The 12907-nt window shown below is 34.1% G+C and overlaps 2 protein-coding genes across 2 annotated transcripts; one reads left to right on the top strand and one right to left on the bottom strand.

Annotated features, from left to right (window-relative positions):
- The first annotated feature begins 1527 nt into the window (after positions 1–1527).
- On the top strand, positions 1528–3594 carry LOC112094068 (protein GRAVITROPIC IN THE LIGHT 1). Its single transcript, XM_024174083.1, is given in 2 exon segments — positions 1528–2996; positions 2999–3594. Coding segments are annotated over 2 exon segments (1476 nt in total). The 5' UTR covers positions 1528–1585; the 3' UTR covers positions 3064–3594.
- Positions 3595–8496: 4902 nt separating this feature from the next.
- Positions 8497–11822, bottom strand: LOC21403745 (axial regulator YABBY 1). The gene is made up of 7 exons (XM_010090580.2): positions 11386–11822; positions 11076–11240; positions 10794–10932; positions 9495–9543; positions 9088–9163; positions 8732–8806; positions 8497–8587 (listed from the first exon to the last, which is right to left on the bottom strand). Exons 1-7 carry the CDS (start codon positions 11479–11481, stop codon positions 8510–8512), a joined length of 678 nt encoding a protein of 225 aa, XP_010088882.1. The 5' UTR covers positions 11482–11822; the 3' UTR covers positions 8497–8509.
- Positions 11823–12907: the final 1085 nt, after the last annotated feature.

Below are 12907 nucleotides of genomic sequence, written 5' to 3'. Positions count from 1 at the left end.
ATTAATAAACAAGTTGAAAAAGGCATTGCTTTTCTCGAGCCAAGTGAATGCACAAGATAAAAGATACGTTCCCTTCTTTTAGTATTTTTAGACGTTATATTATATATTAAATAAGCAGCACAATTTGTACTCTATCAAATTTGTTCAATTTCTTTTTTAAACCTCCTCTCTTCATTATAGTTTTTTTTAAAAAAAAAAAAAAATTGAAGTGGATGAATTTAGACCCCGCTCATTTCACTGATTTGAGTTTAGAATTCGAGTTTTGTTACGGTAAAAAACTCTAAAAAACAGTCACATCTAACTCGAATTAACGAACTAAACGAGTCCAGTATAGCTAATGATGGTCGCAGACATTATCACCGGCGACCACCATTAGCTGTGTTAGCAATATTATTTCTTCAAATAAACATTGACATGAATATAAGAGTAGTTAGCAGAACGCTAAAACATTTTTAATGGCATATTCAATACTTCAAAAAACAGTTACACGTTCATATGCTTGATGTTGAAGGGTGAACAAATAACAGCTAAGAGCTATCCAAGAAACTCTCCATCATTTCAAGCAAAAAGGAAATAGACAAAAAAAAGAAGAAACATGTGTCTAGGGCGGCAATTTATGGCGCCGGTCAAAAACATTGACATAAATTGATGAGGTGATCCGTATATTTTTTCATATAAATTTCAAGTCAAAACATATAAGATGAAAAACAATGTGGTTTCTAGTCGAATCAAGTAATTTAAAAATTAACCGCCGTAATATATATAAGTTAACTGTACCAATTGTATAGCGACATGATATGGTACCAACATGATCTCTTTTTAAAAAAAAAAAAAAAACATTAATTGTGTTAAATGGGTCATAATTGATCAATTTTTTTGTGTCAAACCTGTTAATACATGTTTATTGAAATGCATTGACTTATATTATCGTGCTATAAATATTTCACATTTGTGTTCTAATTATTTCACATTTGTATGTGGATATAATCTTATCGTGATATAAGCACTTAAAAATTATTCAGCAAAAAAAAAAAAAAACACTTAAAAATTTGGACTACTTCTTGTGACATGTTGGTGTATATTAAAAAAAAAAAATCAAACAAGATATACTTGACTCTCAACAATCTCATGAAAATGTTCAAGCTTTTCAAGTGAGCATTTTACCTACCACAACAAGCCTGTCACGGAAAATTGACCGCTCATCCCGTCACCCTAGTCTTTTCCTTTATTACCGTTGCCAAAACTCTCAAAGTCAGCATAACAAGGAGAACTTGGTTGAAAACTGGAAAAATAATAATTAAAAAAAGACTAACGAGAATTAAATTAGTGATTAGTCATTAATCAAATTAATTAAACCAATCACAAAATAAATAAAATAAAACAAAAGGAGAGGAAAAAAGACGAATCCCACATACCTTCCTTCGAAGACATCCAAAGCACTTCCACAAACTGTAACAAAGAGAAGAAGGAGAAGAAGAAGAAGAAGAAGTGTTACTGAGAAAAGATAATTCTTCATTTTTACTTCTTTTTATTCTTTAATTTCTTCGTCTTCTTAGAAAAAGGAAGAAGAAGAAGAGAAGAGAAAATGCCAGAAATGGACGGTTCGTCAAGACCCCCACAAATCTCCGAGATGTTTCAGAAATTCGCTCTCGCATTCAAAGCCAAGACCTTCGAATTCTTCGCCGACGAAGAAGAATCCGCCGACGCCGACGGATTCTCCCTCCTCGACTCCGCCGAGGAAGTCATCACCGACCAGAAAGTCGTCGTCATCAAACCGGACTCCACTTACACCAATTTCTCTTCCCCACAAAAACCGTTAATTACACCCACAAAACCCAATTTCATCGATACACAGAAGAAGAAAAACGACGAATTCGCGAAACCCATAAATACCCACCTTACCCAGACCCTGTTTTCCTCCATTTTTGCCACGGTTTCCTCTTTCGAAGCCTCGTACCTCCAGTTACAAACTGCCCATGTCCCGTTTGTTGAAGAAAACATAAAATCCGCCGATCGAGCTCTGGTTTCTCACCTCCAGAGACTCTCCGAATTCAAGAGATTTTACTTGGAAAACTGCAGAAATTCCGATAATTCCGACAAGGATTTGCCAATTGGGTCGTGTTTGGAGGCTCAAGTGGAGGAGAATCAGAGCAAGCTTCGCACGCTCGGGACTTTCTCGGACCGGCTTCAACAAGAGATGGATCAGAAGGACAACGAAGTTGCGGCGCTGAAGAAGAAGTTGGAGGAGATTCAGAGGCAGACTTCCAAGTTTTCGAAACGATTATCGGGTGATTTGAACTCGTCTTGCGAGGTTTTGCTCTCTGTTAAAGTGTTTGATTCTGTTTTGCATGATGCTTGTAGATTAACGCGTAAGTTTACTAAGATTTTGATTGAGTTGATGAGAGGAGTTGGGTGGGATTTGGATTTAGCTGCTAATTTGGTTCATCCCGATGTTGGGTATGCCAAGAAAGGACATACTAGATTTGCGTTTTTGTCATATGTTTGCCTGGGAATGTTTAGAAACTTTGATTCAAAATTCTTTGGATTGGTTGAGGATGGAAGTTTGTGTAATGGGCATGCTTCGGATTCCGATAAGAGAAGTTTTTCATTGAGGCAATTGCTCGAACATGCATCGAGCAATCCTATGGAGGTGTTGAGTAGGGACTGGAGCTGCGATTTCTCGAGGTTTTGTGAGAGCAAGTATCAAGAGATTATCCATCCAACAATGGAGTCCTCGATTTTCAGTAATATGGATAGAAAAGAAGTGGTCTTGAATTCGTGGCGGTCATTGAGTGTGTTCTACGAGGCGTATGTAAACATGGCGAGCTCAGTTTGGACACTGCACAAGCTGGCCTTTTCGTTCGATCCCGTTGTTGAGATCTTTCGAGTGGAAAGGGGCGTGGATTTTTCGATGGTGTACATGGAAGATGTCACCAAGAGATTGTTGTTGCCATGTAAATCGAGGGTAAAGGTTGGCTTCACGGTAGTACCAGGTTTTAATTCGGAAGAACAGTTATTCAGTCTCAGGTTTACTTAACGGGACTGAAATGCACAGAGCAGTAGTAAATTTGTGTTTTTAATACAGTGGGAATGGTGTTATAAGCTAAGCTCTCCGAGGAGATTAAAGTCGGCGGATTTAAGTGAAAAAGAATGCATCGATTAGCAATCTCAAGAATGGAAGTATCTGATATATGCCCTTTAGATTCGGGGCCTGCTTTCCTTGTTATATAATACGTATAGATGTCTTATGGTTTCTGGTTTGTGAATTTGGCTTTTTTGTTTCATATGGCCTTTTTTCCTGCTAAATCTTGTGTAGAGTTAACTGTATAGAACTCTTCTCTTTTGGGTTTATCTAACACAAATACGCCCCCAAAATAGTGTATGCTAATTAGTGTTTTAACAGATGACAATAGTGTTTTTGACTCTCTCATGTTGTTGTTTAACTATGATGAGTTATGAGTGATATTTTAGTTGGTCATGTTTTCTTGAATCATATGGGTGAAGGAAGAATGTTGTATTTCCGTCTTCAGTGTTAAAAGATAACTCTTTTTTTTTTTTTATGCATTAGTCTGCTATTGCTTGGATTAGATGTACCTTATGACAGACTGCCGTTTTATTATTATTATTATTATTATTATTATTATTATTATTATAATTATTATTTATTCAAGTTGAATTTGTGGTGATCTTGTGATGGTGTCGGCTGTGGTTTACTGCTAAACTATGCCTGCAACTATATCAGTTCGATTAGGTGGATTTAGCCTTTAGATTTTGCATATCTTGTGTTGTCCAAGTGAATCAGAACTTCTTCCTTTGCTATGTGTATAATTTATCTTTTGTGTATTGTTCGTTATTTATTTATTTTTTCCATAGTCTATTAATTTCTGTGCAAACTGACCATTACCATTTCCTGCATAATTGTGCCAATGGATTTAACTTATCATAAGAGCTGTCTTAGAGAATCTGGGGTATCATTCTTGATATTCAACATTTCAACTCTCTCTCTCTCTCTCTCTCTCTCTCTCTCTCTCTCTCTCATGCATGAGCATACGAGAACCGGAAAGAAAGCCATCCCTGCACTCTCAAGTGTCAGATCCCTCGAAAAGCACTCTAAAATAAGATAGTGTGTGCGTCAAAAATGGACTACAGAATTTGATTCTCTGTGAAGTCTGCCTGTGTTCATTGGTGGTTGTACATTGTGATAATGGCTCAGAAAGTTTTGTTTACTAGACTTGTATGGATTTTATTTTATTTATTTTTTTCCTTTGCAATAATATTCTGTATCCTCACTTAATAGTATCTTCGTTTTGTCGTTTACTATTTATAGTTTATAAAATGGTAATGGCATCCCATCTCTCGGCTTTTGTCTGCTCTTCAGAGACCACTTTGGTAAGAAATTTGTTTGTGCAACTTCTAAATCAGGAACAAAAATAAAATATAAAGTTAATTCTATTGCAGCTTATTCAACCACTTTAAAGATTTAATTTAGACATTATGTCGGCCCCATAATCGTCAAAGGACGTGCTAATCCTTCTTTTTAAAGGCTTCTTATTTAGACATTAGGCTTCACACTGGAATATTTGGGGAGCCCAAGTGAAATTTCAAAGCTTTTAGTGTATGGACGTCTCTAGAGAGAGATTCTATCTAAATAAAACTTCGAGAATCTTCGGGCAGGGAAGGGTACCCAAAAAAAAAAGACCCGATACTTTGGATCATCAAATTCTGTCGTGTTTGCATGTTTTCTTCACAATGATATCATCTGATGTTCAGAAACATACATCATGACGTTTAGTTTATAAATTTAAAACTATGATCAGAATTATTTTCAATTTACGTCTATTTTTTGTGAGAAAAAATACTGTAGTGAGTTACGAACTATGATCTGAAACATGACATGGATCCTTACTCTTAGTGTAGAAGGACGTTTTGCTTTTCTTTCTGTACTCATTTAGCTTTTGAAACTCCAAAATACCTTGGAACCCTTGTTGCCTGATGGTATTGGGTCATTTTTTAAGTAGCTTACTCGCAAACCCAGCTGGGATTTTAGTGACTTGGTTGGTTGTTGGTGGACAATCTTAAATATCTCTTCTGTGCATTTCCAAAGTAAATTGTGGAATAAAAAGAGACTGAAAGCCTAACAGGTTTTTGTCAAGTGTTAAGTTCGTAATTATAACTAATAACTGTGGTTTTGCGGTGGTCTCTAACATGTTTTCATAATTTCCTTGAAAGAGGTGGGGCCAAGTGGCATGTTTTGAGATGAATTGAGAAAGTGTAAATCATTAGTAATTATACATTGTGTGTCTCTTTGTAACTTTTTTTTTTTTTTCCCTTTTTAGAGCTCTCTCTCTCTCTCTCTCTCTCTCTCTCTCTATATATATATATGTATATACGTGTGTGCATGCATGTATGTATGCTAATGTACGCAACTACATGTAGGTTGAAACTATCTTTGAATATTTCATGCATTTCTGGGGTATCCATGACCTGGGCCTGGCCCGCTAGATGTGAGCCCAATCAAGTGGGTCTCCTTTGCAATGGAGCTCAGTTTTTCCACAATCCATGAGACGGCCGAGCGCTTAAAATAACAGGCCCAATTAGAAGAATGGAGAAGACCACCATGGAGTATTGGTATTCGAATATATCACTTTAATTCTTTTGCACAAAATCTGAGCTTAACTTTACTGGTAAAAGCGGTGCGGATGAATGACTAGAATACAAAAGTAACAGCCAGCCTAATTTGCACAAAATATAATTATAGTAGAAAAAAATGTAAAAGAACCGAGAAAAATACTCAAAATATGATAATAATATGTTGTCGAGACGTTGGCCCTAGAGTTCTCTTTTTCTCTCCTCCTCTTCTCATCTTCATCTCAAACTCTAGTAATTTTGCGTTTGGTTGATAGATTCGTACTATGATTTAAATCATGGTTTGTGATTCGCTACAGTATTTTCTCTCATAAAAAACACACGTAAACCGATAATAATTTTGAATATGGTTCTGAATCTATGAATCAAACGTTTCATCTATTTTGTTTGTGTATAGAATACGTATTTATCCACTATGATCTCATTTTATAGTTTCGATAACTTTGGTATATAGGAATCTTTATCTCGTTGTTGTTTTAAAATTTTGGTTTACTGTTTTTATGTACTTTTGTGCATCTCTTGTCAGATTAGCTTCTACTAAGAGTTAGATTTGGAAGATATAAGGCGAGGCAAAAATCAAAATCGACAACAAATTCATTATTGTGTCAATAAGAAAAAAATGTACACTAGAGGCGAGGCAATTTTGAAGAGTAAAAAAAAAAAAAGAATCTTACTAAAAGCTTGAAACTCTCCCTTAAGGAGTTATATGCGCACTAATCGAAAAGAGCGCATATAAAAAATCCTTCGTGTTTTTCTATCGAATCAATATAGTTTAAATAACTTTAATCATTATAATAAACTTTTTGTTACACCAATCTTGGAATTGCTCGAATATCTATAATTGCAATATGTGCATTTGAGTTAAATGAAAGACTGTTTTTGTTAATAAAAAAAAAAAGAGATACTCAAAATATGATATCATACAAACAATAAAGTCATCAGATGATAAGAATATATATATATATATATATATATATATATGTCAACAGCATTATATTGTTATCAAAACTGTTCCCTGCAAGACTATTAATAAAACGAGTCCAACAATAAATTCATAATTACTTAGTAAAGATCACAATGAAAATAATTTTAAATAGTTTTGATCTGCCTAAAAGTCTAAAAAGTACAAAAACATTACACACACACACACACACACCACGCCTCAATTTAGATTGAATACTTATGTAACATATACAACAACTAATTAGTCAATAGATGCTCAATTTTTATAAAGTTCATATCGAACCAATTTATTCTGAATCGGTTTTATCGGCACGATTAGAATATAGTCTCGGCTTTGCTGCTTTAACCGTTTATACTTTTACTTTTACTTTAAAAAATCAATATATATAATTTATAGTTTCTCGGCCTTTCTCAACAATTGCACTCAAACCTCGGAATATATTTCATCATCTTAATACGGGGCATTTAAGAACTTGAAGATTAAGTAACGATGCTGTTTGTGATACAAGTATAACTAAAGCATTTTAGAATGCTAAGAAATAAATAATGTTAAGGATCCATTTTTTTTATGAAACAAACCCACATGATATGTGAGTTGTCATTCTTTTACTGATGATAAGTGATTAAAAAATTGACATGTCAATTAATACTAAAGGATTATATTGTACTTATAGATGGCAACACCACCGTCTGAGTTAATATTAAAAAGTTGATAAAAATTATTAAAATTTGGAATCTCCAGCATTATTCACAAGATATTATATATATATATATATACACACACACATGAATATTGATGCACGTACAGAATAATAGGAAAAGCTCATTTTATAATGGTTAAAGGCCGAGCACTCACCATAGAAAGCTTGGGAGTAAAGTAAAAGAAAAAAGGTAATTAACTAAGAGGTACTAAAACATTAGGGCCAAATTTTACAAAAGTTAAGTTTTCCGAATATAAGGTATCAAGAAATACTCTAGAATAGAAAAAATTTACATGAAAGAAGAAAATTAGTGGACCTCGAATTTCTTTTTCTTATTGTTGTCACCTTAAGGCTAGAGAACCAAGGCTATTAGTGAATGCGTATACAAAGTAAAGCATGCATTATACTTTCCAGAGCAAAAAAAAAAAAAAACAAAAAGAAAAAAAAGCATGCATTATACGTACATAAACCACCAGGAGCAAGCCTTATAATATTATCAGAATGCATTAATATATTATATGAATGTGGTGACCATAAAGTAGTTCATTGATAATATTTGTTAGGGCGCCATTTTTAAATAGCTAAAGTAATTTTTATATACAATGACACAATATCTCGTAACATCTACTTATAAGAAAATATATATTGTACGACTTCCCCAATGCAGTATTACTTGGAACAACTGATCTAACATTGATGTTTATACTTCATTAAAATTTTCGCTACTTTACACACTTAAGTAGCAGTTGCATGCCAGGGAAAAACATAGATTATTCCAAGTTACAGAAATATATATGTTAAGCATTTTGTGAAGGCGACGACTGAGGAATTGATAAAATTAAACGAGATCTCTCTTTGACGTCTGAGATCTCTTCCTATATACTATGTAGTGATATATCACATTTTTGTCATGATATATATATGTGTTAGTTTGATTCTTAAGCTTCACCAACCGTCTATGTATACAAACTTCAAAATAGTCAACATTGCATTAAACGGTTCATATATATTAATAAACATAAAACAGGAAACTGATAAAGTTGTAAATTAAGTACGTAGTCTCATAACGAAGAAAGCTTGCTAGCTAACCGGTAGTACTTCTCATATGATCATATAAAGTAGCAGTAAAATAATATATATATATATATATATATATATATATATAATAGAAACTAAGGAAGCCCCTAACCCTTTAGCTATTAGTAGGGAGAGACGCCCACATTGGCAGCAGGAGTAGTGCTGAAAAATCCATCTTTCATAAGCATGTTGTCTGCTTCCTGCAAAAAAACCCAACGGTTTTTACACAGATCAAAAAGTATATTTCAATATTGTAAAAGTAATTCCTACGCGCGCGCGCACATATATATTCGTGATTTTGAATGCTTATCAGTTAATTAAATATTAAGCTTAATTTCAAGTACCGGTTGGCGTAGATTAGCTTTCTTCACGGGTTGATCAGGCATTAGTCCGAGGTGGATGTGAGGAAAATGGGCCCACTGAAAGGGAAAAGATCACATATAAATTTTTAGAATTCACAATGGAGAAATCACACCCATCAATCAAAAGCAAAGCTATATATATTTATGTAGTTAATTGAATCATAGTGTGTATATATAAACCAACACTAATGAAAACTCTCTCTCTCTCTCTCTCTATATATATATATATATTGACAGGGTATATAGAATAACTATATGGATTCATGGAGAAATGGCATAAAGAAATGAAACCCTAGCTAAACTATAGAGTAAGAAATATAACCCTAATCAGTTCTCACATTCTTTGCAGCAGCACTAAAGGCCTCTCTGTGGCTTATATCAGGATTTCCAGCTTTGATACGTTGGATCTCGTCCCTGCACATTTATTTTCTGAAGGTCACACACACTATACATACATACATATATATATATATATATATTATGTCTAGTATAGAAATTAATCCCGCCGTTTCCTATTTCAACGAAAGAAGATTATATATATCACACAATAATACGTTGCTAGTGAGTTTTAATAATCAATGTATACTATGCTATGCATATATATATATATATATATATATATCTGTGTGTGTCTGTGTATAAATACGTTGTTAATTGAACTAGTTCTCTCGATCGATTTTCTTTTTAATTTGATGATGAATAAGCAGGGTTAATGTACTTATCATATACACTTGTGATTACTTACTTGATGAAGCGATTGTAAGCAGATGGTACTCTCTGTCTCTTCTCCGGAGCTGATCATGATCACGTAGAAAGACATGTTTCACAAAGAAAACGAACACACACATTAAACTCACTTCGCTGACCATTTTTCTTCTTTCTCTTTTTTACTACTTTTTCTGATTCTGATCTCTCTCTCTCTCTCTCTCATCTTTAGCAAAAAGTATCCTGGCAATTACGGATTCAAAACAGTACATATATTTTCGAAGGAGATCCTCTGATCACAAGCTAAAGTAAAACCAAAAAAAAAAAAAAAAGTTAGGCAGAATTCCTTAATAGTGATGAAAACGTATGAACTACATGATGTGTGAAAGTTTTTTATAACATAAATCAAATATGTCATCTTTCACCTTCTTTTTGAGCTTTAGTTTTTCATGAACTCTATACTAGAGTGTATGCGGAGATTTCTTAAATGAAGATTTCACCAGTTATTGAGTTAATCATGAGCTCAAACTAGTTTTATATGATTTGATAGTCGGCGTGGTCATGTGTGAGGAAAAAGCTGGTGAAGATTGAGTAGTTATAGAGATATATTTAAAGACCTGATGGTTTAAAACATGATAATGGAATTGTGACCTGAAAAGAAACTTTTGTTGCAGATCTGGAGTGGGTTTTATGAAAGAAATGTAAAACAAAAAAAAAAAGGAAATGTGGTTGCGGATTAAAAAAGTGGACTAGAAAACTAGTCATTTTTCAAGCCCAAAAAGAAGAAGAAGAAGAAGAGAAGAATGTTGTCGTTATCTTTTTTATTTATCTATTTATTTATTTATTATTATTATTTTTTTTTTTTGTGATGATAAGAAGGTTGTTGTTGTTTTGGAGAAATGGAGAATGAAAAGGGCATTTTCAAGCAGGTTAAGCATTAAGTAAATGTGCTGAAAAGATATTCTTGCTTTTGACATTGACCAAGAAGTCTTGAAATCTGTAAAAGAAAGTAAGGCTAGTGAATTCAAAGCATAGGTTTCCACTTTCTTAAAACTTTTTTTTCTTATTTATTTCAAAAAAAAAAAAAAACTTTTTTCTTATGAGATGCAAGGAGGCTACTTGGGCTATATTGGAAAGGTCTACAGTCCACTGTCCACACAGTCTTTTTCACAAGAATTTAATTTAACCACCAAAGTCCAAGGAAAGGCAAATCATTAGATAAGATAGCCTTTTAAACGCTGAAAAACCAATTATCAAGCTGACCAAGTGAGACCCTCAAATAAATAATGTGAAAAATTAGAGAAAAAAAAATCAGGCGATGAAGATCTATATTTCTCACGTCTATTAACAACAGGAGGCTTAGGGATCTCCTGCTCAGCTGCTCTTCTACGGCTTGGAATGACCAAATCATGATTAGGGTTTGGCTGATGATTCACCATCGCATTCGACGCCGGCGGGCTTCGCATCATCATATCCTCCTGGTTTGCAAATCGATAGATCTCACAATCAAATCAACATCCACAAATCTATAATAACAAGCCCTAAAACAACAAAGAATATATATAGAGTTCATTAACGCTATGCAAAATCTGAAACCCTAACACTATATATAGTCTTATACCAGAAGATATTGTTGCGGAGAGAATAAAGAATGTCCGAAGTACTGATGAAGCTGGTTAGACGCAGAAGGAAGAAGCAAGCCTCGCATGTTCACGGAGAGAAGATTCGTGCAATGACCGCATCGAACCGTGACGGTCTTGAACAAACTACCTGAAGGAACACTAACCTAAAAAGAAAAACAAAGAAAGATCCAAAGCCCCATTAAGGCAGAGAAAGTAAATGATAAAAAGATCTTATATATGGGGATATATTGATCATATGTATGATGTCTAGATATATAGATATAGATATGATTTTATATAACGGCACACCGCGAGGACAGTGTCGCAGAAGTTGCAATGGACGTAGCAGAGCTGGTCGGAGGGAGAAAGGTGGTCCGGTGAAAAGGCAGCGGACGAGGCGGACATTTTTCTTATTTCTTTCTTTTTTGGATCTGCTGATTGACTTCTATTTTCTACCCCTCTTTTCTCGCTTCACTGTCTTTCTCTCTCTCTCTCTCTCTCTCTCTCTAACGCTTATTCTCTTTCTCTCTCTTTGTGGGTGTTTGATTTGATTTGACTGATGGGATTGACTGATCAGTGGGATTTTGATGATGGACACATGAAAAAAATAAAAAAACCTCTTCTGGATCTGATATGTGTGATCTTCTTGGTTGCTGAGCTATAGCTCTCTCAGGGTTATTATAGTGAGGAAGATGGGATTAAATATTATATGGAGGAAATTGGGTGAGGAAAATAATAATGTGATATTAAGTTATAAATATTATAGCGTGGGAAGATATGGAAAAAGGATTGGAGATAAAATTGGGATTTCTTTTATGGCCTACTAGGCACATGTACATGGGGTCGTACGAGAGTTATTGATGTTTTGTACCACATGATATCATGAGATCATGAAGAGAAGTCATAGTATTGGATGGTCTGAAGCTAACTTTAACATATTATTATAATAAAAGAAGAGAAAAAATGTATGGGGTGGGAATTCCACTATTGGATGTACAATATGTTTGTGAGTGCATTTGGGAGATTTTAGAGAGAGAGAGAGAGAGAGAGAGAGAGAGAGAGAGAGAGAGAGAGAGAGAGAGAGAGAGAGAGAGAGAGAGTAACAGGGATATGAGGAGAGGGAAAAGGGAAAGGGACGTGTGCATGGGAGTGATTAGCTTTGGCTCATTCACCTGTTGTTTTCACACTTAAGAGAGGGCCGTGAAAAAAGCCTTCCATTTTCCTCGGTTTTCTACAATTCCATTTCCTGATGCTGCCGTTGCTGATCCCCAACTGATCATCTATCAAAGTGTAATAATGATGTTTGTTGCTAACTCTGTAGCTAGAGGTGTAGACAAAATTACCCAAGAGTGGGCGCTTATCTACAGCTAGCACAATATAGTACTCATCATCTTGGGGTTGGGGGGACCTTATTTTATATATATATATATATATATATGTATATATAAATTTTGCCTCTTGTTGTGACCTAAATTCACTTTAGGTCATCAATTATCTGGCTTTTAGAGAGAAATATATAGTTCTTTTAGTAGGATATGGTACAAAAATATTGGATACGCTATTAGTATGTGCATGTGTTAAAATAGAGCATTTCATTACAATATTTGATTATATCTATGCTATTTTTTTTTCCTTGAAGGATTATATGGTACTATTATAATAGTGACATTGTATGTTTTTAAAGGAAAAATTATAGTAATGTTTGTTAACATATATTATTTCATCATATTTGTACGCTATTCGAGTATATGATACCTTTTTAAGGGTTATGTGATACTATTATAATAATTATGTGTGCTAACTTGACAATTTGAATTAAAACTCTATTGTC

This window comes from Morus notabilis, unplaced genomic scaffold, assembly GCF_000414095.1.
Source record: "Morus notabilis unplaced genomic scaffold, ASM41409v2 Scaffold625, whole genome shotgun sequence".
Taxonomy (NCBI): domain Eukaryota; kingdom Viridiplantae; phylum Streptophyta; class Magnoliopsida; order Rosales; family Moraceae; genus Morus; species Morus notabilis.
Note: the sequence above shows the minus strand (reverse complement) of the source record. Positions and strands in the feature narration are given on the sequence as shown.